At 37.6% G+C, this 27,596-nt stretch overlaps 1 protein-coding gene across 2 annotated transcripts; it reads right to left on the reverse strand.

Moving 5' to 3' along the window:
• Positions 1–675: 675 nt before the first annotated feature.
• Positions 676–27,596, reverse strand: LOC132300888 (GDP-mannose transporter GONST1-like). Of its 2 annotated transcripts, XM_059798172.1 has the most exons (10): positions 27,228–27,595; positions 17,082–17,256; positions 13,763–13,994; positions 13,449–13,588; positions 11,016–11,145; positions 7,644–7,742; positions 5,846–6,000; positions 1,720–1,836; positions 1,242–1,339; positions 676–1,158 (listed from the first exon to the last, which is right to left on the reverse strand). In XM_059798172.1, exons 3-10 carry the CDS (start codon positions 13,979–13,981, stop codon positions 1,100–1,102), a joined length of 1,017 nt encoding a protein of 338 aa, XP_059654155.1. In that variant the 5' UTR covers positions 13,982–13,994; positions 17,082–17,256; positions 27,228–27,595; the 3' UTR covers positions 676–1,099. The 2 variants fall into 2 exon arrangements, with proteins under 2 accessions (XP_059654155.1, XP_059654154.1); XM_059798171.1 differs by lacking the exon at positions 17,082–17,256 and having other exon boundaries at positions 27,228–27,596.

Below are 27,596 nucleotides of genomic sequence, written 5' to 3' on the forward strand. Positions count from 1 at the left end.
ATATAAACATCATATATAACAGCATAAAAACGTACAGCAAATTTGAATTTTGTAACTCTCTCACTCGCACTTCAATAACTCTCCCACTATTCTATATCTACTCATGAGTGTAGAAGCCACAAGGAGTGCGAACCTGTATCCGGGGTGATCTCCATTATCTACACCCTCCCTCTCTCTGTACTGGAAATTATCCTTCTCTCAAGGAGCACGTGTGAAGAGAAAAAATATTTTTTACTCGGCTATTTCAATACTTCATCTAAATTTCCCAGAATATTATCTTTTTTAAAATTGTTATTTCCTTCCAAATTCGGATTAATTAGAATATTAGTATATGTGACAAATGAAACCTAGGATGAGCACCCTACCCTAGTCCCACCACACTCGTAAGCTCAGTTGTGAATGTAGAAGACACAAGAACCACCACCACCACCACACTTGTAAGCTCAGTTGTGAATGTAGAACCACAACAACAATTGAGTTTATACACTAGGATCACAAGACAAGTGCAAAGTCTATATGCATCCATGACCCTCACCTTATAATGGGAAAATCAATTAGACTAATAATCTAGTGTCTCACTGATCTGCTAAGCAACATGTAAAAATGTTCATCAATTGAACCTCACTTCTTGGCATCACAATATAAAGAGAGGCAGAAAAACAAACACTCGTAGACTTGGTGCAAAAAGAAATGCGTCTTCTCTATGAATTATCAAAGCTGTATGGTATTTCTTTCGTTCAGCAAAACATAATGGACATTGATATATTAGATCATTTGAAATTTCAGTCAAATGTTGACTAATCTAACAACATAGTAAAAGGGAGGGAAGTGTGTTCCCATTACAATACAGATACGACTGAGAAAGAATAAGAAGTGTTCTCCTCACAAAAGCACACCGAAAAGCACCCTTCTCCGCAGTAACAAGTGAACTTTGAATAGCTAAATCTCAATTACTCAGAAAAAAGATTTCCCTACTCCTCTCCTGTTTGCATGTTCTGTGTTTTGATGATGTGAAATATTAAGTGATGAAAGTAGACAACCATAAGACATACTTTTAGTCAAGGGACCAGTGTACGGATGCATTGCAGCTTCCAACTTGTTAAGGTTGAGATTTCTCCCGCATTTTTGCCCTAGCAAAAAATACTCCCGCCAACAGACCTACAAAAGACAGTTCAAGCCTCTGCTTTTGAGTTTTCTCAAAGAACCCAACATTTTGAAGTAGTTAGAAGGACAGAACTTACCGAAGAAAATGCTTGCAGAGTTCTCTAGACTGGTAGGGACTTTGAAAAGAAGGATGCCGGCAACAGAGAGAGGTATCTTATTCAGTGATCCCACAAGGCTGCAGATAGGAAAGCATGAACAAGAAACAAAAGAATTCAAATATGTTAAACCTATGAAAAATTAATTTAATACGCAAATATAGTGACAACTTCTACCATCATCTACTAAAACACAGCCAAGCTCTAGTGCACCAAACTCATAGCTTACCCAGTACCCAGCCAGAGTCCCAATCTAACATCCTACCCAATCCCCAATGAAGTATAAATTTCAGCTTTTGCCATGAATCACTGCAATACTAAAATAAACCAAAAAAGAAAACAAATTCATGCCTGGGATTGGGCCATCTAAATGAAATTGGGACTGGCACAAGTTGCAACTGCTGAAAATAAACATAGAAACCACAAACCATAGTTTGGATCATTTAGCATATATACTTACCTGTATGTAGTTGGCCCAGTTTGACGAAGAAACCACATAGATGTGAAGCTGATTGCTAGGCCCAAAAATCCACTGAATGTCACCACCAACCAGAAGAGAGGCATCCTCAAAAGTGGTCTGCCATTCATAATATAATGCATGAATCAATAAGATATATCGAAAAGGAAGAGAAAAGAAGAGGGATTAAGCACAGGAAACGGGTGATAATATTTAGCAGCAGATACAGCTAATAGAACATTTAATGTAAGTAGAAAGAAATTCAAGAAAAACCATTGTGATGTCTTCAGCAAGAATCAAGACAACAAGATTGCAATTTACATAGCAGGGAAGGTTTATAATGTGGGGAAAAGGATGCACTAGGATGAAAAATGGTGATTTAAGGAGAAGAAAATACCAACTCAGAGAAAGAGTAGTTGAAATGCAGAGGAAGAGGAGGTGATGTGATATGCATAATCCAAAAGGTGGGGTATAATGTACAGCTTATTCAAATCTGAAAATGTTTTACAGTTGAAAAATCAAGGGGGGGTCTATCGTACTTGTTAGAGTATGGGTATATATATATATATATGAAAGTGGTGGAATTCTGATGTAAATCAGATTTTATTTTATAATCTTCTCCTCTCTCTTCTTCTTTTCCTCCTCTTTTTCTTCTCCTTTCTCCAACCCTAGAAACACAGTTTCACAATCTCAACTTGGTATCAAAGTAGTGTATTGAGAGCAGAATTCATCCATATCAAGTTGCAGAACATCAGATGGCATGCTGATGTTTGCAGATACCGTTCAAGAACTATACAGCTGAGATCACCTGAATTTTCTGGGATTTGTGGTGGTGTTTTTGATTCATTTTGAAGCTATTTGAGGTGTTTGTAATTTTCAAAACTTTCTATATTTTGGCCCAGTTGGTTTCAATCTTTTTTTTTTTTTTTTGGGGGGGGGGGGGGGGGGGGTGGGTGGGTTGGTGTTAGTTTCTTTTGTTGGTTAAGATCCAACCAGATTCATCTGAACCTTGCCAACCAGTTTTTGCACTCTATTTTTGAAGTTACTGATCCAATTTTGAAGTAATTTTTTTACCCATGGATGACGATAAACAACAAACCTCGAGGATGATAATATGCCTAAGTTGATTACTTCAAAAAAATTGAATGGTGTTAATTACTTTGCTTGGGCCCATGTTGTGCAAGTTTTCTTGTGTGGTCGAAGAAAATTGAAGTATTTGACTGGAAATCATCCTGATAACACAAAGGTTGGGGAGTATGACGATCAGATGTGTAAGGATTCTATTGTAATGGGATGGTTTTAACATAGCAACCCCATATTGCCACTATAGTTGAATTTTGCGATCCTTCTATGAAGATTTGGGATTCTCTTGCAGATGCATTGTGACAATCATGCCGCTATCTTTAATGCTAGCAATCCTGTTTTCCACAAGCGCACCAAGCATATAAACGTTGACTCGCATTTTATTTGAGATTTGTTGTTGCGAAAACAGATTGTTACTCCCTATATTTGCTCAGAATATCAGTTGAAGGATACTCTTACAAAACTGTTAGCTCGTGGTTCATTTCAGCAATTGTGTTTCAAGCTAGGCATGTTTAATTTGTATTTGTTAACCCCAAGGGGTTGGCGCAAGTGGGTAAGAACTTGGCGCCGGTGCCTCAAGAAGCATCGGATCTAAGGTTCAAATCCTCTTGGGTGCAAACAATTCCTTGGGGGGTGTGCGAGGATCAACTAGGAAAAAAAATTCTCTATTTGTTAATAGCATGAGCTTTGTATAGTATTGTTTAATGGCCAAGGGAATTTATGTAATCTTGCTATCTCAATATGTATATATGTTAAATTTGGATGCAGAAATAAGAAATGCAAATAGGAAAAGGGAAATATGGAGAACACAAGCATATACATGGTTCGGCACCAAGGCCTACATCCATGGACAAAGAGCCACTAAGGGCTACATTTCTATTATTCAGATCAGTATATTACTTGAGTACAAATAGCTTATATATAGGCATGAGAAAGATAAGAATATATGAAAGGTGTACAATAGTCAAAAAAGATACCGTGACTGGTGGAGGATTTTGCTCCACCGTTATATAGAAATATTTATAGTTAGAAGGAAATTGACCGGATCAGCAAGATTGGTAGAGGATTTTGCTCCACAATTATATAGAAATATTTATATATTTCAACACTCCCCCTCAAGTTGGAGCATGAATATCATAAATGCCCAACTTGCTAAAGAAATGCCTCGAAATATGATGAGAAGGTGTCCAGAATAAAGCCAAGAAATTGACCAGATCTTACTGGGGAAAATAAACTGCAATTTGCAGGGGAAAATGGCCGGAACTACACCAGGGAAAATGGCCGGAACAACGTTGGGGGAATGGCCGGAACTATGCCGGGAAAGGCCGGAACTAAGCCGGAAAAGGCCGAACTAAACCGAGAAAAGCCGGAATAACGCCAGGAAAAGCCGGAACTAAGCCGGGAAATGGACGGAACAATGCCGGGAAAAGCCGCAACAACGCCGAGAAAGAAATGTGAAGACATAGTGTTAGCATTTATGATACCACGATTTATAGTATAACTTACCATAATAGCAGAGATTTGACTATGCATATAATAGCATATATATGATACCACGATTTATGGTATGACTTACCATAATAGCAGAGATTTGACTATGTTATAGAATATGCCATAGAATATGCTTTAGAATAAGTTGTGATTTGATTTTGATTTGATTTAGTTTCTTTTCTTGTAATATGAGCATGTGCTCATTTTATCTATAAATACTAGAACTGTGAATGAGTAAATCATCTCATTCAAGCGTTTACGCAATTCTCTCTTTTCTCTTCTTTTTATATATTTCTACTCATAGAGAATATGCTCCATGATAATAATTCCAATACTTCCCCTCAAATTCTAGATGGGATTACAAGAACTTGGCTCTGATACCATGTTGAAATAGAAGTGAAGAGAGAAATGAAACAAGAAGAACACAGATATTACGTGGTTCAGCCACTAAGGCCTACATCCATAAACAAAGAGCCACTAAGGCCTACATTTCTATTATTCAGATCAGTATATTGCTTGAGTATAAATAGCCTATATATAAGCATGGTAAAGATAAGAATGTATGGAATGTGTACAATAGTCAAAGGAGGCACCGTGATTGGTGGAGGATTTTGCTCCACCATTATATAGAAATATTTATAGTTGGAAGGAAATTGATCGGATCACCACGATTGGTGGAGGATTTTGCTCCAATATTATATAGAAATATTTATATATTTCAACAATATATATATATATAAATGAGAGTGGTGTAGAATTCCTGATGTTGATCAGATTCTATTTTACAATTATTTTTTCTCGTCTCTCTTCTTCTCCTCCACCTCTTATCCTCCTTTCTCCAATCCTAGAAACAAAATTCACAATCTCAACTGCAGTCAAATAATGATATCAAAATATCTAGCAAAAGCTATATACAATTGAACATAACAAAGCCAAGGTTGCATCTCAGTATTGGAAACTCTCTCGGGAGTTGGAGTCCTTTTCTTATAAAAGTACAGCGTAGTTCTTGTGAGTTGTGACAGTTGAAAACCTGATGGGTTGAAGATGCGTGCTTTATCTTTTTATACAAATAGTAAAAAAAGGAAAACCTGCATTTGGTATGTCTTGAAATGTTCTAAAAGTTGTTTTCCATATCTTTGCTAAAAGTTATATTTATGTATATATAAAGGGCTAGGACAATGCACGAGGCCCCACCATTACGGGGTCTGGGGAGGGTCAGAGGTACACAGCCTTACCTCCACATGCGCGGAGAGGCTGTTTCCTTGATTCTAACATGTGACCTTCAGGTCACAATATAGCAAGCTTACGATTGCATCAAGACCCACTCTCATATGTGTACGTATATGTATGTATATAATAAAAATGAGACAAATGGGCTAGGTCCATTGAAGTCATTGGAATTGACATCCACATTGAAATCATTGAAAGAGCATACACCAATACATCACAAAATAAATTTGGAAAAGGAGAATAACAGCAAAGAATTTATTTTGCAGGATACTTAATTTAAATGAGTTACCACCATATAGAAGAAAAAGAAAGCCAGAAAACTCACGTTCTAGAGAGATAGTCCACCTCGTTAAACATTAAAATAAGAATAATTCCAAGCGGCAATGAGAGGGTGTTATTGAGCAAGACCATTGAGAACTCGTTCAAGTTTCCAGATTTCGTGACTTGCTTTGCTGTATCCATGACTCTACGTAGTGTTAACTGCAACAGAAAGTTTTGATGATAAAAAAGACATCAGCCACATTGAGGTGAAAACATTAAAGAGACTGAACAACAAGAAGGTAATGAATATCTGAGACAGCTGATAAACAGATATACCCAAATAAGAGAAATCAGCATACAAGGATTCATTATGGTACCCCAAAAGCAAAGTGACTCCCGTGGATCTGTTGAGTACCCCATCTTTCAGTGGAGGGGGATCCCAGTTGAAGGGAAAAAATAAAGCAAGTGAAATAAAAAGATGTCAATTATATTAGTAGATCCACTTAATTGCTTGAATTACTTGAATAGTGTGGCTGGTGAGAAGCATCAAATGCAATATTTATATTGGGGAGGTAAGTGTAGAAAGACTGGCATGGCCACATTGCCCAGTAACTTCTAAGTCCATCCTCTGTGGTTTCTCTCCTATGAGAAGCAAACAAAAATTTTGACTACCTGAAGGCCCGTTTTATACCACATTTGCAATCAAATTTTTGGAGGGAAATCTAGCTACAAAGCTACTAGTACATGGTTTTGGATTGATTAAACTTTCGAGTGGCTTGTTTGGGAAATACCATCCCATTTGCTTGTCTTTATGCTTGATTTATATTGCAATCGCACACTGGTGTCAAAGTGGTATCCAGTTGAGTCCTCAATTACGGCTGGCTGAGCGCTGAAGAACTGAGGCCAGTATGCATATACACATAGGAACAAGGAGTCATATATACCGGAAGCTAATTAAATTGTAATGCACAAACAATTGCACCCAAATATGTACTGCAATAATATGGATAGATATATACGCACCAACTTGAGGGAGAGTGCTGGAATATTCGAATATTCGGGTAATTAGTGCTTGGGGTATTTTTGTGATTGTTGCTTATTCAATAATATAAATAGATGAGAAATTACTCTCTTGAACCCTTTTCCTATGACTTCTCTCTTTTTCTCTTTCTATCTCAAACCCTAATCTTTCCAAGCCTAGTAACATTTTCAACTATGCTACACTATGAACTTCAAGTATCAAAGTGCCACACAAGGAGGCTCTTCCGAAGGCTGTTTGAGCTGCTCGTATCATAGCTTCTTTTGAGTACTATAATATTCATATAGTAGTTATTTTCAAATTACAGCTCCTGTGGAGAGAGCGCTTTCAGATTGGCATTGTCTACGGCTGTGTCTACCACAAGAAAAGGAAACACCAAATCTACAAATGTCTTCCCAGTTTAATAGCTTCAAGCAAAACTTCAAGTGAGTTGAGACCTAAGGTTCAAACCAATTACAATTAATTCATTGCCATCTTGTAAACCGAAATATAGTCTCTGATTTCCTTAATTCACTTACAACTGGTAAGTAGCAAATTTGATAAGGTTGAGTCAAATTAAATGTTGTAAAGAAAACAAGGGACAACTTTTTGGAACATGAAAATCTCCACCACTCGAATCAAAGTATAGATTGAAAATAATATACATATTGTGTAACAGTATAAGGAAAGCAAAATTGAAAGAAAAAAAAAGGCATTTATAGCTGTGTTCAATGATAGAATAGGCAACTATTATAAGCCAAGCCATAAAAGACTGACGAAGATGAAATGGAATCCTAAGGCTTCGTGTATAAATGAAATCAAAATAACCAACCAAAATACTCACAGAGTATGATGCTGTTAAGAAACAATTAAAAATCTGCCACGTATAACCAACAGCATGGAAAGATAGATCTGTGATTCCTCCGGAGATGGCTGAAATAATCTGCATAATAGAAGCATAATGTCTCATCAACCTTCCCTAATCAAATATCAGTCAAAGAAAAGAGGTAAACTATATCTGTGCATGTGTGATAGATTAAAATATAAAGCTTCAGAGAGTACGTGGTAACAAAGGGTTTGGATTTCTCATTAAGTCAAAAATGAACGGAAGTTAGCGAAATTTTACAAAGACTCTTCGGAGAAGTATGTATGTTGTCAAGGGCTTATTTGTTATTACTTATATAATATTGGGGCTTATGTGTAATTTTTGAAATTTGTTAGTATAAATAGAATGTGGTGGAAGGATGAAAGTATTCTTCTCATTCTTTCTCTCTTTCCCCATCTCTCTCTCTTTTTCTCTCATACTCTTTCTTCTCTTTTTCTTCTTCTTCTTATACTTTACTCTTGATTTGATTATCTCTTAAAGTCAACATGGTATCAAAGCATGGTTTGTAAAGCTCTAAGTGTGTAGTTGAACCCCTAGGGCAAGTTTGTGTAAACCCTAGCAGGTGTGAAGGGTTTTGAAGAGATTCCAAGATGGAATTTGTTTGCAAGTAGTGTTAATCACACCCACTCGTACCGCGGATTTTTTGGACCTGTTTTTGATCTGTTGCAGTCTCGATTGGTGTTTTTTACGTGTTCGCATGGTTCTGCAATAGCGGCTTTTTCTTCGTCGTTCGCAATTCTGGTATGGTCTACTTTGTTGCTTTCTAGGGTTTGTGTGGTGACTACGTGGTCGCTTTTTTATGCATCTCAGAAGACGGTAATCTTTCTAGTTGAAGTTTGTGTATTAGAGAGGTGATTCTCTACATATTTTGTTGTTGCTTTTGTTTCTGAGGATTGTATACCCAGAAACTGTTTAATAAAATGTCTAGCTCAGAGGTGACTTCAAAAAAGGTTGGGTCTTCTCCTAGTCTAACTCCAGTATTGGGTGGTAGTAGTGATCAACATCCAGGCCTTTGTATTACGACTGTTAGGATGGATGAGACAAACTATATGGAGTGGGCTCAATCTGCTCATATGCATACCACTGGTAGTACGATGATCGACCATATCAAAGGGACTGTCACGTATCCCTCCAAGAGTGATCATGAATTCAAAGAGTGGAGTGCAAATAATGCACTATTTATGACGTGGTTGTTGGAGTCAATGCAGCCAATGCAGCCACATATCAACAAAGGGTTTCTGTTTGTGAAAACAGCTAAAGAATTATGGACGGCTGCGGAAGAGACGTATTCCTCGGTTGGTAATTTTGCAAAACTGTATGAACTCCAACAACATATTTCAAGATTCAAGCAGGAGGACCAAACTCTTGCTACATATTACCACACTCTACGTGGTAAATAGGAAGAGTTAGATCACTACCAAGACTACATACTTGTGCGTGCAGCTAATGTTAAAGCAATTCATGCTATGGTAGAAAGGAATCGAATCTATGAGTTCTTGGGTGGTCTGCATCCGAGATACGAGCATGCTAGGCTACAAGTGTTAGGCAGGTATCAAGCCCCCACTTCTGTTAGAGATGTGATTTCGTATATCCAGGCTGAGGAGAATAAATGAAGGCTATGTCTACACCTGTATACACTAAGCATGAGCCAGAAGTACCATTGTCTGAGAGGTCTACTCTTGCCACACAACAATGGATCAAACCCAATCCTTCGAAAGGAGGGAAGCAGGATGACAAGAGCAAGGTAAGGTGTGATCACTGTGGGCGTACACTAGGAAACATGCTGGAATCTACATGTTTGCCCTACTCCAGCTCCTGCCCATGCGAATGCTAGGCCAAGACCTGGTCCATTTAGAGGGTTACCTACGACACATACTGCAAAGCGTGAGACTGCTTCTACTGCTCATGCCTCCTCAGGGCCACCGAGTTCTTTTTCCGAGGCTGAACTTGATGCTCTCCAACATTTACTAGCACAACATGCCTCCATTTCCACCTCTAACTTCGCTCAGAAAGGTATCTCTCATTCGGCACATCAGGTTTCCACATTATTTGGTGGGCCACCCTGGATCATTAATTCAGGAGCCATTGATCACATAATTGGTATGGCATTTGATTTTTCTTCATAGAGTTTATGTTCTGTTAAGGATAAGGTTAGAGTGGCTTATGGCACCTTCACCTCCATTGCGGGGAAGGGCATTGTTTCTGCCTTTCCGAATCACCTTATCCTTTATTCTTCATGTCCCAAAGTTTACCAATAACCTCCTTTCTGTCAGTCACATTACAAAAGGCTTGAATTGTAGTGTAACCTTTTTCCATCTCACTGTGTGTTTCAGGACTTGGACACGGGGAAGACGATTGGAAGTGGAAGTGAGAACAATGGCTTGTATTTGTTGAACGTGAAGCTAACTTCTTATTATGTTGCAAATCAATCTAGTGTTAGGAATAGTAATATCAATAAAGATCTTTTAATGCGATGGCATAATAGATTAGGTCATTTACCTTTTCCTGTTTTGAAGCATATGCTTCCCCAGTTTGCTTCTATTGAATCTTTTGAGTTAAATTGTGAAACATGCGTTCTTGCCAAATAATGTCATGTTTCTTATCCTACTAGTATTAATAAAAGTACAGCTCATTTACAGCTTGTTCATTCTGATGTGTGGGTCCTGAATCTAATACTTCATTACTTGGTTTTCGTCACATTGTTGCGTTTGTTGATGACTTTAATCAATATACTTGTTGATGTGTGGGTCCTGAATTACTGTTACTTGGTTTTCTTAAAGTCAACAATGTTTTGGGTTTACCATAGCAGATCATAATAATATGTACATTCCGTGCAAATTGTTGGTGAAATTAACAGTAATTCGCATTCCATTTGGATTATTGTAACACCAGAGAATGTAAATATGTTATTTGTATATTCAAGTAATCCTCCTAGATAAGCTGAGCTTTAGTCCCCTAAATCCTATTCAACTTTAACCCCAACCCCCCACCCCCTCCTCAAAATCAACAGAAACAAATCTTGAAAAACAAATTTTGCTCGAATGAATACTTGATTCTTGTCAGAACTTCAAGGTGCACCTCTCTCACTGTGTCACATTTCATGGGACCATAATATAACATCCAGATTATATTTTTAACCAAACAATAATATGGAAGACTGCTTTTATAAAATAACAAACAATATACAAAGACATGGTATCAAATGTAATCAACTACGCAGCAGATGAGAAGACCAGTTAAGTGACTATGCCTGTTCAAAAATGCTAAAAGGGTTCAAAATAGACAGAGAAAGTATCATCCAAAATTTATATGTTTAGACATTCAACATACCATTAAGAAAAGGGAAGCCCAGACTCTGTTGTCGTGGTACTTATTGAATAAATACATTTCACCAACAGCAGTAATCACATTTGTAACATTCTTCAAGACTGTAACCATAGCAACATTAATGTACTTCAGACTGCAACAAAAAAAAAAAAAAATGGATCATAGTTAAGTAACATTCTAAAATGGGAGTGCTGTTAGCTGTTCTGAGTAATTAAGGGACATTATGGGCACGGACAAGCATAAAACTTGGACACGCAATGCAGCACACAAGTTGTTCAACACCCTCCATTAGATATGACTCAACAAGACAACAAGAGATCAACTCTGGTAACTCTGGTAAATTTTCACACCAGTATTAGAGAACTTCAACAATCAAACGGAACAGAAATAATTAAGATTGTCCAAAATTATCCCAACCACAGTGATATTCCGCATTCACCTACATATCACCACCGGGATGCATAGTCCTAATACTCTGGCTTTCACATCTGCACAAGATAACAAAAGGCCAAAACACCAAATTCCCCAGTGAGAGATTTGGTCCTGAGCAGCTCTATCGGTCTCAATATAAAAGGGGTTATGCATTATGCTACCCGTTAATGAAGGGTATATGGAAGAGCGAATTAGATACAGACCTAACCTTTGGCATTATTTGCACAAAGTGACTACTCTAACAATTCAAATCCACATTCTCACACTTGACAGCTTTTACCACTACACTAGGCAATGGAAAGTGCAAGTTTGAAGCATTTAAGCAGTCTACCAAATCTTCTTAACAAAAGTCAATAATAAACAATGAACCCTTGCATCCAGGCTTCTTGGGGCAGTAAACCGTTGAACTTCAAATTCCAAGGTCTTATCTATCCAAAATCCATGATTGCATGACTGGTGCTAATGGTCTGAATCCAGCACAGAAATCATTGATGGATGTACCCCGGTAAGCTAGTCAACCAGAAGTCTAAAATAATAATAATAATTGTTGAAATATATAAATATTTCTATATAATTGTGGAGCAAAATCCTCCACCAATCATGGTGCCTCATTTGACTATTGTATACCTTCCATATTTTCTTATCTTTACCGTGCCTATATATAGACTCTTTGTACTCAAGCAAAACATATCTGAATAATAAAAATGTAGCCCTTAGTGGCTCTTTGTCCATGGATGTAGGCCTTAGTGCCGAACCATGTATATGTTTGTGTTCTCCATCTTTCTCTCTTCCCTTTCCTATTTGCATTTCTTATTTCCGCATCCAAATTTTAACAATAATAATAATACTGATAAAGCAATTGGAATGTAGTATTCATGTAAAGGAAAACTGTAGAGCTAAAAGATCTGATCTGGTACACAAGACTTGAGCAAGCGTTCTATAAAACCAGGAGGTCTGATAGCAACTGGTTTGTAGGGGAAAAAGAAAAAAGAAAACAAAGAAAAAGCTAAAAGGGAAAGAGAATAAGGTTAAGCAGGAATTCAAATCCAATAGCATACATACTCAGAATGCATATCGAAGATACGTATAACTATTGGATTTTATATATAGCCATCTACCACTGAAGTGCATGACAGTGACAAAGATCATAATATCATTAACCTTATGTACAAAAGGTAAAAGCTCATCTTGGATTAAAAATAAAGTTATCGTTAAAAACAATTATCGTTATCTAATAAAAATATATCATCATACTTAAAACTGTTTCTTTTGCGTTAAAGATTACAATTTTGAAACCCAAAAGTTTCCTTGTGGAGTAATTTTTTCAGTACATTCCATCTTTTAGAGAATAGAAATAAAGAAAAGATACAAAATGGATAAAGCATGCTTCATATAAAAATAAATACCTCATCATCCAGTCCCAAAAATATAAATTTTGACTAGAGAGAAGAAAAAGGAGTGACTAGTTGCTCTATACAACCAGTGCACAACGTTAAAATAAAACACATAAAAATCTTTTAAAATTTCAACCTCATGGAAACACTAAATATAAAACAATATGGCAGTGGTTAAATAAAATAATTATTATATATACTAGAGGAAGAAAGAGAATTAGCTAGTACAGCTAACTTCCATTCTAAATTAAGAACCAGAAATTCAAGTGAAAAGTTAAACTAGTTAAGCAGATTTGAAAACTACTATCAGCTTAAAGATCAAATCAGTTATCTTCAAGGTATTAAATCTCATTGAGAGCATTGTTCTGTTATGCCAAAGAATGGAACGTGTTGAAAACACAAAAAAGAAAATAAAATTAAAGAGAAACAATGAAATACTTGAATTACAAAAAAAAAATTATATAAAAGCATATATAATACTATATTTGGATGCAAAGATAAGCCTGGCAAATGACTGATTTAGCATGATGGATTACCTAAACATAAGCTAATGGCTAACGCAAACTAAGATAACCACCTGGATGGTGAAAACAAAAGAAAAACTTCATACCTAAACATGCTTGTGATTAGCATCCCAACAAATATAACGTTCACTGGTAGCCACACCTTAATCAATCTCCACGTGAGTGGTTCTGTTGATATTACACCAGAAAAGCTCAATATAAGCACAATCACCACTGAAACGAAATTCTGCACCCAGAGAATAGAACACAACAAGAAACTCATTAGTTACAAAATACACACACACACACACACATATATATATATATATTATATCAAGTCAATAAAAATGAAATCACTGTTGCATCAGAATTCCTATCTCTATTAGAAGATAAATAAAATATACTAAATAAAGAAAGTAACCTGATAAAGCATCAAAGATATCCCAGCATTAAAATCATAGCTGGAAAGGACATACTTGTTAACAAGTATCATGCTACAGGATGAAATGCAGTACGCAAGGCCAGATAACAAGGCCTGGTTGTGTATTTTAACCACCCTGCTACTTCGTATTGTTTTTTCTGTGTCTTTTTCCAACTTACCACCTTCCAAATCAATCTCATCATTGCCAAGGGTCTTCATTGCAAAAGATGACCTAAACATAGAATAAAACTAATTAACAAACAACATTTGAAGTTGAAAACTGCATCTTTTGTAAGTATGCTAAATGCATAATGGACAAAAAGAGAACAATTGGAAGCTACATAAGCAAATACAGCATAAGATGCTCTAATGTATCTCACAGGTCCGGTAAAAACTGAAGCAAACAGAAAAAGAAACACAAGTCTTCTTACAACTGTAAGGGAGACTAGGAATACTCCAATGATCCAATCACCTTCGGAGCCTAGATTTCTAAAGGGAAATCTAGGAAAAGCCTGAAGAAACTGTCTATAACTCTGAAAATACCTCAAAATATATTGATAAAGACTTGATTACAACAGATATAGAGGTCTGTCCTTTTATAATAAGACTATTAATGACTCCTCAATTCTCTCTAGACTGACTTTTGGACTACCCACAGAGCATTAATAACAACTTCTATTCCCAGGACATCTTCAGATTTCCACAGCATAATTACTATTTACTAGACTTTGACTAAATACTTTTCAAGGCACCATTGACTGCCTCAATCCTAACTAAAGCACCATTACTGATTTGCATCAGACCCTCCTCACAATTTACCACGATCTATTAAAAACCCGGATAATGTCTTCCATCCTTTCTTTCTTCTTTTCCTTACTCGAACAAAACACAATAATTTTCTTTCACCAGCAAAGAGCATCATATGATGAATTTCCCGAGCTCTTTCTTTAAATTTAGAAGATTTCCGAAGCTTGCTTGAACACATATCATAAAACAAAATCTGAATTAATCTGATTTTTGAATGACAAAAACTCCAAGTCATATGTCGCATCAAGAAATCATCTCACATTGAGTCATGAATATGGAATTCATGATTTTCAACCTCATGAACAAAGTAGCTTCATTTCTTACTCTTGGAAATCATATATATATATAGATTGACTCAATGATTGTGGCAGATTTATTGGGTCTTGGCTTATGTTTAGGCTTCTGTTTAGGGATTTGATTTTTATTCTCAATTTGATTTTTATTCTCTTTCCATATTTGTAATTTTCCACTTGTATATAATAATGATAGTCAGGCTCTCAAATTGAGTACGCCAATTTTACCAAATCACTTTTTGGTATCAGAGCCTCAAATCTCTCTCTCTATCTCGTCACAGCCCCTTTCCTCTTTCTTTTCATCACAGACTCCCTCTCTTCTTCAGGCTGCTGATGCGACAGTCCTAAGAGGAGCCAATCTCCTCTAGATTCGACCATGTAGGGGTATTCCCTTAGTGTTTTTCATTAGAGCTGCCGGGATATTCGGCAGTGCTTTCGGATCAAACCGCCATCTTGGTTTGATCAAAATCAGATTTATTCCTCCTTTATTTGAAATTATTGGGGATCTGTTGAATTGTTCTATTTAATATTATGGTTCATCACTTTCATTGATGACCATACTAGAGTGTGTTGGGTATATCTTTTGAGAAAAAAATCTGAGGCTGCGAGATTGTTTAAAGAGTTCTATGCCATGATTGAAAACCAGTTTCAAACCCGGATTCAAGTATTTAGAACCAACAACGGAAAAGAATTCTTCAACTCTATTCTTGGTGATTTTTTGAAAGAAAATGGTATTTTCCATCAGTCCACTTGCTTTGATACCCCACAGCAAAACGGGATAGCTGAGAGAAAAAACCACCATTTACTTGAGGTTGCTAGGGAAATAATGTTCACTATGGGGGTTCCTAAATATCTATGGGGTGAGGCTGTTCTTACAGCTTCATACTTGATCAATAGAATGTCAACTAGGGTGTTGAAATTTGAGACACCCCTAAACAGCTTGCTGTTAGTTTTTCCCCATATTAGGATCTTCACCTCATTACCTCTTAAAGTGTTTGGATGCACTGCTTTTGTACATGTTCATACACGGGACCCTTCAAAACTTGATCCTAGGGCAGAAAAGTGTGTACTCTCCTCAACAAAAAGGGTATAAATGTTATAACCTCACCTCTAAAAACTTCTTTGTGAGTATGGATGTGACCGTTTTTTAGACTCAACCCTATTTCACGAAAAATACTCTTTAGGGGGAGAGTAATGAGAGGGAAGACCATTTTTGGGAAGTATTGGGCTCTTTACCATTGCCAAGTGTTTCACCAAACTCTACCTTACCTACTAAACCTACTGAAGACTTTCGCCGGATCTCCACCATGGACATAGGCTTTGCTAAACCACGTGTAAATCTTTGTGTGGTGTGTCTATTTTTCTATTGTGTTTCATAATTGTTGCTTGGTACGCTGCGTTTGTCGTAACACAAGCTTTTACACATTTCTCTTCTCTTTCTTCTATATTGTATTTCTTCTATTAGAAATAGGTAAACCCAATCAAATTTTCATTTAACGAGAAATAACACAAATTTTGAAAACGGAACCATAGGTCATCCTGAAAAATTTTCAGCGGACATTCTTTGATTTAGTGCTAAAGTCATGAGGACACAGGATTGAATCTGTGTGTAGCCACTTCCTGAGAGTAGTGCCAAATTCTAGACCATTACCAATCTGTACCCCCCAAACTCCCTAATTTAACTTGGACCATACTATGCAATGACATTCCCGAAACTTGTCAATTAAAATCAATCAGCTGCATAACCTAAATAGAAGCAATGATAAAGGATATCCTAGGTAAGTAGAAAACTGTACAAACACACATATGACACGGTCCTGCAATTTATCAGAATCACCATTTAGATAAATCAATAATATATGTCATTCATTACCTACTGAGGTTTCCACTGATACTTGCCATTTCTTACGTAAACTTGCCATCACAAAATTAAAGTAGTTACTATATATATTATATCAGTTTCACACCTAAAAGTGCTACAGTAAGTAAGAAGGGCATCATTAACATAAATTATTCTACAGGCCACCAACTCCAGAAAAAAGAAAATAGATATATATAAAACTTTTACAATAGCCCAGAATTAACAACCCATGACATAAACCATACATCATGCATAACTAATAATCTAGACTGTCAGGGCTGATATAAACACCAGCAAAGAGTTCCCTTCAAAACACATTGATTCAAGCCTCAACTGTAAGGTTAAGATAATACTTTACCTTAGACAAAAGGTGAAACTACCACAGGTAAATGCTAGGCATATATGACTGCAAAATCTTCATGCCCATCTCCTACAGAGTTACCAATCCATTGAAACAAATATCAAGAATGTTTGCTGCCTCAATGGCTATGAATTCCTCATAAAGTCTTCCTTCCAAGATCTGATTTTTTTTTCTGCAGATAAGAATTAATAGTGAAATCCATTGAATAGTCTCCCAATATTATGTGAAATCAATTTCAATGAATAACTTAAGAACCTCAATGAATAAGTTAAACATCTTAAAATAGATCCATCACCATTTATTTATCATACATACCTATACGCATACTTTATCATACTTCATGTTACAAGTGAATCAAAGGTAATTTACTAAGTTAGATCCCCAACTGATAGAGAATTCCTATTCTTCCGGATCCGTTTCATACTTCCCGGACTCTCTTTTGGATTCATGGCTGTTAGACTCAGTTCCGACACCCTTTTTGATCCCTGATTAACACAAGTGCTACCCTCACTCTTATTGTCAGATTCTTCATCAGTTCCCCTAGGGGGTAAGGGATGACCATACTGAAGAGTGGGTTAGAAATAATGATAGGTGTGTAGGTAACCTTGTTGGAGTGACCTTTGAGGGGGATAATAGTCAGGCAGTGGGAATGTTCCATGAATTTAACAAGGTCCAGCAGGAGGGGAGCAAGGGAAGGACTTCTTCGGAGAAAGGAGAGAGGGAGGTGAGGAACCTTATCTCGTATGTCAACTATGAGGGGAAGAGTGGGGGTCAAGGGAGAGGGAAGAAGCGCGATTGTTTCCTCATGAAGTTCCGTATTATCTCGTGGAATGTTTGTGGTCTCAATGACCCAGAAAAGAGGAAGGTGATGAAGTTGGCAATTCGTAAGTGGGATGTTAAGGTGGTTTGTTTACAAGAAACAAAATTTGCTTCGGTCTCGGATAAGATTGTTAGGAGCCTTTGGTGGGGGGGACTTCGGATTCCATAGGCTCTTTGGAAGGGATGTGGGATAAAAGATGAGTTTCAAAACTTGATGTGTGGATGGGAAGATTCTCCTAATCATGCCTTTTCTATATGGAGGAGGATCGTTTCCATTGGATTTTTTCGGATGTCTATAGCCCTAACAAGGATGATGTTCACCATTTGTTGTGGGAGAAGCTTAGTTCTGTCCGGAGAGATGGCCTTCACGTTGGTGTGTTGGAGGGGATTTCAATGTTATTCGCTCTCCTAGTGAAAGGTCGACTATGGAGCAGTTTTCTGAGTTCATTGACGATTTTCAGCTGATTAATTTGCCATTGGAAGGAGCGACCTACACTTGGTCTAGTGGTAGAGAGTCTCCTACTCTATCTTGTCTGGATAGATTTCTTTAGTCCGAAGATTGGGAGGAGAAATTTCCAGATGTGGTTTAAGCGGCGCTGGCTAGACCTACTTTGGACCATATTCCTTTGGTTTTGGATTGTGGGGGATTATGGAAAAGAAGTTTTCCCTTTAGATTTGAGAATATATGGCTTCGAGCTTTGGGCTTTATTGAGAGGGTCCGCTCTTGGTGGGAGGGCTATAATGTGAGTGGCACTCTGACCTTTATCCTTACAGGTAAATTGCAACGGTTGAAGATGGAATAAGGAGGAGTTTGGGAACTTGGAATGGAGGAAAAACCGAGCGTTTTTGGAGATTGCAGAGATTTATCACATGGAGGGATTAGGAGATCTTGTGGAAGCTTTGAGTAGTAGGAGGGTGGATTGCCAAGTGGCGATTGCTGAGACTACCCGCTACTGTGTTGGAAGAGATTTCATTGAGGCAGAAATCTCAAAGGGGTAATCATATTGGGAGGATTTGGGTAGAAGGGGTGTTTTTGTGAAATGAGGAGGAGGTTTGTAGAGGGTTGCCCCTTTTTATCAGAAGCTTTTCACTAAGACTCACAGTTGGAGACCGTTGCTTGGGGGACTCCAATTTGATTAGATTTTTGAAATGGAGAGTGTTGGATTAGAGAGGTCTTTTTCTGAAGAAGAAGTGTTTAAGGCATTGAAGAGCTGTAATGGGGATAAAGCCCCAGGACTTGATGGATTCTCTATGATATTCCTTTTTGAAAACTGGGAGGTGATGAGGGGGGAGCTGATGGGAACTTTTCATGCTTTTCACTCTCAAGGTAGTTTTGAGAAAAGTTTTAATGCCACATTCATTGTGCTTATCCCCAAAAAGCGAGTGCGTCTGATGTCAAGGAATTTAGACCTATCAGCTTGGTGGGAAGCATCTATAAATTAAATGCTAAAGTTCTGCTTCGAGATTGAGAGAGGTCTTGGAGGGTATTATCTCGTATTCCCAAAACTCTTTCGTCGGAGAACGTTAGATTCTTAATTTAGTCCTTATTACAGGAAAGTGCGTGGATTCTAGACTGTGCAGTGGGGTCCCAGGGGTTCTTTGCAAGTTAGACATTGAGAAGGATTATAATCATGTCAGTTGGAGCTTCCTTCTTTATATGGTGGAGAGGATGGGTTTTCAAGAGAGATAGAGGAAATTGATTGAAATTTGTATCTCAAGCATTAGATTCTCGGTCCTCGTAAATGGAGCTCCGACGGGTTTCTTTTCTAGCTCGAGGGAGGTAGGGAGATCCTCTATTTCCTTTTCTTTTTCGCATTGTGATGGAGACTCTTAGCAGGATGATGAAAAAAGCAGTGGATCTAAGTTTATTGCATGGCTTTCGGGTGGGGAGAGAAGTTCCTAGTCAGTTGGAGATTTCCCATTTGATGTTTGTTGATGACACTCTTGTTTTTTGTGTACAGATGTGTCTTTGATGAGGTATTTGAGATGCGTTCTAATATGGTTTTAAGTTGTTTCCGGCTTGAAGGTAAATGTGGGAAAGAGTGTTTTGGTTCCATTTGGGGAGTTTCATGAGATTAACTCTCTAGTCAACACTTTGGGCTGCTGCATTGGATCTTTTCCCATTTCTTATCTGGGGCTGCCTTTTGAGACGCCATCAAGGATGATGGGAAATTGGGATCCCATGGTAGAGAGGTTTGAATGAAGGTAGGCAAGTTAGAAGAAGCAGTATATTTCAAAGGGTGGAAGGGTTACTTTGATGAAGAGCACTTTGTCGAGCCTCCCTACTTATTTCCTCTCTCTTTTTCAGATCCCTCTTCTGTGGTTGAGAGGATTGAGAGGCTACAACAAAATTTTCTATGGGAAGGGAAAGGGGAGGAGTTTAACGATCATTTGGTCAACTAGAAGCAAGTGTGTAGCCCGATTCGAAAAGGTGGGTTGGGTATTAGAAGTTTGACTCCTTTCAATAAGACCCTCTTGGGAAAGTGGCCATGGAGGTTTGGGGTGGAGAGGCACGGATTGTGGAGGAGGGTGATTGCCAGTAGATTTGGGGAGATCAAAGGTGGATGGTGCTCTATGGAGGTGAGGATTCCAGATAGAGTTGGATATGGAAATTCATCTGGAATGGGCAGGATGAATTTTCTAAACACAATAGGTTTTGAGTCATGGATGGCAGCAAGATTTGTTCTTGTGAGGATATCTGGTGTGGTGATCGTTCTCCTGCCCTCTCTTTTCCCAGACTTCTCAATATTGCCGCGGATAGACGCGCCTTGGTGTTTGATTGCTATCGCCTTGATAGTGGGAGAACATCCTGAGATGTGCACTTTCTGAGGCACTTTCAGGATTGGGAGATTAAGGAAGCTTTTGGTTTTTTGGAGTTATTGTATTGCTAGGAGATTCAGGAAGCTTTTGGTTTTTTGGAGTTATTGTATCGCCAGGAGATTGTGGATGGAGTTCCTGATTATGTGGTTTGGGTTCCTTCTTCCCATGGTCGTTTTGAGATTCGGTCTTTCTATAGGTGTCTTACGGATGTTCGGGGGAATTCATCCCCATGGAAGGCTATTTGGCATTCCAGGGCACCTCTCAAGATGGCTTTCTTCACCTGGACATTTGGGGAAGATTTTGACCCAGGATAATCTAAGAAGGAGGAGACAGGTTGTGGTCAACTGTCGTAGCATGTGCTTTAGAAACAAGGAGACAATTGATCATCTTTTGTTGCACTGCCCAGTAGTTAGGGACTATTGGGTTTTGATGCTGACTTTGTTCAGGGTTTAGTGGGTTATGCCCAATTCTTGTAGAGGCTTGGTTGATGCTTAGAGAGGATGTACAATGGGGACCCAGGCTCGTGATCTTTTGATCTTTTGTTGGGTTCTAAGGAGAAATTGTAAATCTATGGATTAAATAGTTGATTTTTTTGACTCCTTGAGAATTTAGAGGCCCTATTTGCCATTGTGTAGTTTTTTGAGGGATGCATTCCCCTTTTGAAGGCTTCTTAATACAACTTTACTTATCAAAAAAAACATGTTGCAAAAAGTGTGTTAGACAAAACCAAAGAGTTACTCTTTGCCCATGAGTTAAAGAAGTGGCACGAAGAATAATTTACTTTGTAGAATACATAACTTCTCATAAGTGTATTAGGTTTTTCAAACAATGAAACACCAAAAATAGAAAAGGGAAAAAGTTTCCAAAAGAAATTCTAAGGATGGAATTTTTGAATGATCTAAAGTGCCTCTCAAATGGTTCAAATGCTATTATAGACTGTAAGGTAAGTTGCCATGATTTTAAGCAGTATTGTAAGTCTATCTTCAAAAACTTTCTCATCCAAGTTCATGATTGTTGTAATCCTATTTATATGACACAATACTCAATAGTGAAAAGCCAACAGAATGATAGTTCTCATATCTTTATACATAAAATTTATAGGTCAACCTCTTAACTTCCTAACTTCCTAACTGTTAATACAGAAGCAAATCAATTTCCATAATCATATGAAAAAATCATGGATTGAATTTTTTAGACTATAATTAAGGTGGATTGACATCTGAAGAAAAAAAGGTAAAGTAATCCCTTATTTCATTAATACTAGAAACTGTAAGGTACAAAGAATTTATAGGAGAAAAATACAACTAACCTATAATTAAATCTCCTTAATTCTAGTAGCTAATTACAAGAAAGAAGATCAAATCTAATAACTAACAGATTTGAAAATAAAATATAAAAAAAATCAAGTAACCAAATGTCCTACTTTCTATATTCACAAATTCAACTTAACTAAAATAGAAATCTCTTCCCTAGAAAATAGGGATCTAAATCCGGAATTCAACACTCCCCCTCAAGCTAGTGAATAGATGTCAATCATTCCCAGCTTGGTGATTAAAGCATCAAAATTAGTTCTTGGAAGTGCTTTACTAAGGATGTCTACAATTTGACGGCATGTAGGAGTGTACACCATCTTGATTATTCCTTCCTCGATCGTCTCTTTGATGAAGTGGCGATCAATCTCCACGTGTTTGGTTCTGTCGTGGTGAATTGGGTTCTTAGCAATACTTATTGCTGCCTGATTGTCACTTTACATCTTCATTGTCTTCTCAGTTGGAACTTTTAATTCTTCAAGTAATCTTTTCAGCCAGATTCCTTCGCATGTACCGTGAGCCATAGCCTTGAATTCAGCCTCAGTACTGCTTCTTGCAACTACAGACTGCTTTTTACTTCGCCATGTAACAAGATTTCCCCAAACATAAGTGCAATAACCAATATAACACTGTTGTCCGTAATATTCATTCTGATAATGGGCGTGAATATGTTTCGAATGAGTTCCGGACTGAATGTAATAAAAAAGAGATTTTACATCAACTCACTCCTAAACAAAATGGCATGGTTGAAAGCAAAAACCGTCATATTATGTCCGTGGTACGATGTCTTTTGAGTGGTCTGCATGTGCCTAAATTCTATTGGCATATGGTTGTTCTTACAGCTGCTTTTCTGATTAATTGTAGTCCCAGTCGAGTTTTAGGTGGTAAAGCCCCACTTTAGATTCTCCAGCCTAATTATACATTGTTTCACCTTCTGCCTCGTGTTTTCGGCTGTACTTGTTTTGTTCATAACCGTAATCCTTCTCGTCATAAACTTGATGATAAATCTATTAGGTGTATTTTCTTAGGGTATTCTGCTATGTCAAAGGGGTATCGTTATTATGATCATGTGGCCAAACATATGTACTATTCTCTTGATGTGACATTTCATGAAACTATTTCTTTTTATAGTACTAATTATGTGGTACAGGATTCTCTCTCTTGTGGTCTGGAGAAAGAGATCTCTCCTATTGCCCGTCCTGTTCCTATCTTTGAAGATCACGCTATCCTAAAATCTCCTTCTCCACCAATGCGGGGTTCCCCTCCGCCTTTACAGGTCTGCTCTCGTCGCCATCGCACTCAACCTCCCCTGCCAGAATCATCTTTTGAACCGGGTCCAGGTAACTCTCCTTCTTTTGTGGCTCCTACCATTCCCGAGCATACATCCCGTTACGTCACCCTCCTAATTGGTATGGTTTCTCTAGTAGCATTAACCACCCTATTTCCCAGTATGTGTCCTATGATGGTCTTTCAGGTGCATATAAATCCTTCGTGGGCAAAATTGGGTCCATTTCTATTCCTCGATCAATGCCAGAGGCCCTCCAGGATCCCAATTGGGTGTCTGCTATAACAGCAGAAATGGATGCTTTAGCGCGTAATAATACATGGGAACTTATTTCTTTACCTGCTGGGGAGAAAACGGTTGGCTGCAAATGGATCTTTAGTGTTAAGTACTTAGCCGATGGTTCTATTGATTGGTATAAGGCTCGGTTGGTGGCAAAAGGCTTCACTCAGATTCCGGGCAAAGTCTTTGGCGCTACCTTTGCTCCTGTGGCAAAGTTGACGTCTTATCTCCTTGGCTGCTGCCCATTCTTGGCCTTTACATCAGTTAGATGTCAAGAATACATTTCTTAATGGAGACTTACTTGAGACTATATATATAGATCCACCCCCTGGATTTCGGGCTAAGGGGGAGTATACTAGGAAAGTCTGTCGGTTGCGGAAGTCTCTTTATGGTCTGAAGCAATCTCCTAGAGAATGGTTTAGTCGTTTTAGTGATGTTGTTCTATCCATGGGCTTTGTGCACTGCCACTCAGACCATACTTGCTTGATTCGACGTCGCTATGATGGTCGCTGCATTATGTTATTAGTATATGTGGATGACATCATTATCACAGGTGATGATGATTCAGGGATTGCTCAGGCGAAACTTCATCTTCAAAAGTCCTTTGATGTGAAGGACTTAGGTCCCCTTCGATATTTTCTTAGAATTGAGGTTGCTAGATCCCGTTGTGGAATTTCCTTATCTCAAAGGAAATATGTTTTGGATCTTCTTAAAGATACTGGCATGCTTGGATGTCGACCCGCTTCCACTCCTATGGACCCTAATCTCAAACTCTCTATTGAGTCAGGGGAATTACTTCCAGATCTGTCCGTGTATCAATATTTGGTAGGTCGTCTTATCTACTTGACTAACACAAGGCCCGATTTGACCTTTGTTGTTAATGTGGTTAGTCAATTCATTCATGACCAACTCATATGGATGCAGTCTACTATATTTTGAGGTATCTTAAGTCGTGCCTTGGCCTTGGTCTGTTCTATGCCTCAGGAAATCAGTCCGGACTCTCATGCTTTACTGATGCAGACTATCCTAGATGTAAGACAGATAGACGGTCTACCTCTGGCTTCCGTACTTTCTATGATAGTAAGCTCTAGTGGCTGAACCACGTATATCCTTATGTTCTTCATGTTTTAATTTCTCTCTTCAACTTTTATTTTTCTTTCAACATAGTATCAAAGCAGGTTTATAATACCCCACTCTATACTCTACTCGTCTCGGATTTTCGGATCAACTCGTCTTGGATCTTCAGATCAACTCATCTTGGATCTTCGGATCAACTCGTCTTGTCTCGGATTTTCGGATCAATTCGTCTCGTCTCGGATCAACTTGTCTCGTCCCGGATCAACTTGTCTCGGATCTCTGGATAAACTCATCTCAAACTCTCGACAAGTTCATATCTAATTTCAAGTTGGACACTTGAGTTAAATCTACATGTACCAACTCGAGCGGAGGTGTTGGAGAATAATTATAGAAGTGCTTTATTTAAGCCCTTAAATCACTCCTTGACAAAATGTTAATGTTACTAAACTTGGGCAACAAGTTGTTGCCATATTTATATTTGACTTTCGATGTAATTCCTTTATTACAAGTTTTCCCCAATTCACCTGTAAATAGAGGTGGTTATTGTAAACAAAATTAAGAGAGAATGTAATGAAAGAGATGTAGCCCTTTGGGCTTTGTGTCGAGGATGTAAGCTCTAATAACTGAACCACATATATCTTTGTGCGCTTCATGTTTTAATTTCTCTCTTCAAATTTTATTTTTCTTTCAACAGTAATCATCTCATATCATGGAAGAGTAAGAAGCAAACTGTTGTCTCCAAATCCTCTGCTGAAGCTGAGCACCGAGTTATGGCTCAAGGTATTTGTGAGCTCCTTTGGCTTCAATCAATTTTGGGAGAGTTGGGTCTTGTAGAGAAAGATTCTTTAAGGTTGTTTTGTTATAATAAATCAGCCATTATGCTTGCTTCTGATTCTGTGTTACATGAAAGGTCAAAACATATTGAGGTAGACATTCACTTCATTCGAGAGAAAGTTCGATCAGATATCATTAATCCTATTTTTGTTCCCTCTTCAGAACAGACTGCAGATGTGTTCACAAAGTCTATTGGGCTTCTCTTCTTCAGTCTTCCATAGTCAAGCTGGGCTTGGTCAACATATTTGGTCCAGCTCGAGGGAGAGTGTTGGAAATCATATCTATAGGTTGACTCGATGATTATGGCAGATTTATTGGGTCTTCATTGGAGGCTTATGTTTAGGCTTTTGTTTAGGGATTTGATTTTTATTCTCTTTCCATATTTGTAATTTTCCTTTTGTATATAATGATAGTCAGGCTCTCAAATTGAGTACGCCAATTTTACCAAATCACTTTTCTAACAATAAAAAATTAGTAGAACTAAAACCATAAAAATGAAATTGTAAACTGTAGTCCTACATTGAGATTTCCATTACTTCCACAAACTGCTTTCATTTTTTGGGTTGAGGTGATCAACGAAGAGCAAAATCTCCATAAACTCAGATATGAAATTTATCCAGTGGGTTTTAGGATATAAAATGAAATTGAAGACCATGACATGGACTGAAACCAGTTCATGCACCAAAGTAAGAAATCCATAAAGTACATCAGCCCGTATCACATTCAAACACAACCGCAAAAGATGAATTTCGATTCTCAATCAGAAAACCATTACTTTATTTAGTTTATTTTTAATTTTTTTCATCATCATCATGTATGTCTCCAAACAAGCCTCTCTATAGAATATCCACGTTATCAAGCGGCACATAATTCTACAATAGAACAAAATCCATAGACCAATGCGCACCATGTGTATATGGTGAAAATGATATTCTTGTGCATCATCCAACTCCACCTTTGACCACCATAAAGCCCAAGGAGTCTTCCAAATTGGAAGTCATCAGTTCATACTTAAGCAAGCAAAATTCATTGAATATATGTTTACATCAAATAAGATAAAGTAATCAACCATCTTTCTACCCACTTCTAAGCCCATATACAATTCTGTTAAAGCCAATATGAAATATGCCTACTGTATTCACGAATTTTGAGCACTCAAATTACAAAATAAGGACAGCAAGGATTGTACCTATACACTTGTAATTAATGAGTCCACTATCTTACTTCTACAAAAGGTACCAAGACCATTTCTCTATCCCTTGTTTCTCCATAAAAATTGGACATAATCCAGTCACTAACTAGGAAAGCAGAGTAGTGTGGCAGTTGAAATGAGATGAGCTTAAGATGTTTACTGATTATTTTGACAATTCATACCAAAAAAATTTAATCTAGAAAAATATAGCCTCGAGTAAAAGCTAGGAATTGATGATAAATCTTGCACAATATAAATTCATTTATGGAATAACATATGTACATACTATCTATATACTTACAATTAAAAGAAGGATAAGCTGAAGAAAAAATTTGCGTTATATGCAGAATTTATTATTCATATTTATCCCCAAAAAATATCAAGTCTCCAAATTGTAAGTTTGTCAACAGATAGTGACAGACTAAAAGCAAGTAATTATATACATAGGTATACCCTTTTCTAGGCTTATCGTCAGATATAATCGCAAAATCCAACTAGAACCAACCCGCAGAAAGAGAAGAAATTACCTGGAACTCATTCAAGTCAAAAGCTCAAAACTTCCACATAGACAATAGGAACCACACACATACATGTATATATATATATGACTTCCACAGAACTGTAAACAAGAGTAAAAAGGCAGGAGAGAGAGACCCTTTTGCGATTTGGGCAAGATAAAGAAGAGAATAGTGTTTGGAAGCTGAGAAATCAGAGAGGAAATAGATGAAGAGCACTTGTTTCAATTGTGCGTAACTAAATGAACATGTAAAAGAGACCCAGACGAGTATTAAACTGCAAGAACCGAAAGATGAATAAGACCCAACTTTGATCAGATTTGAAATTTTCGGAGTTGTGTCTTCAACTCCAGAAGTACCATCTGATTTTCGTTCTTTTCA

Source organism: Cornus florida, unplaced genomic scaffold (assembly GCF_030987335.1).
Source record: "Cornus florida cultivar Cherokee Brave unplaced genomic scaffold, ASM3098733v1 CherokeeBrave_3.0.0_Hap2_Chr03, whole genome shotgun sequence".
NCBI classification, from domain to species: Eukaryota; Viridiplantae; Streptophyta; class Magnoliopsida; order Cornales; family Cornaceae; genus Cornus; species Cornus florida.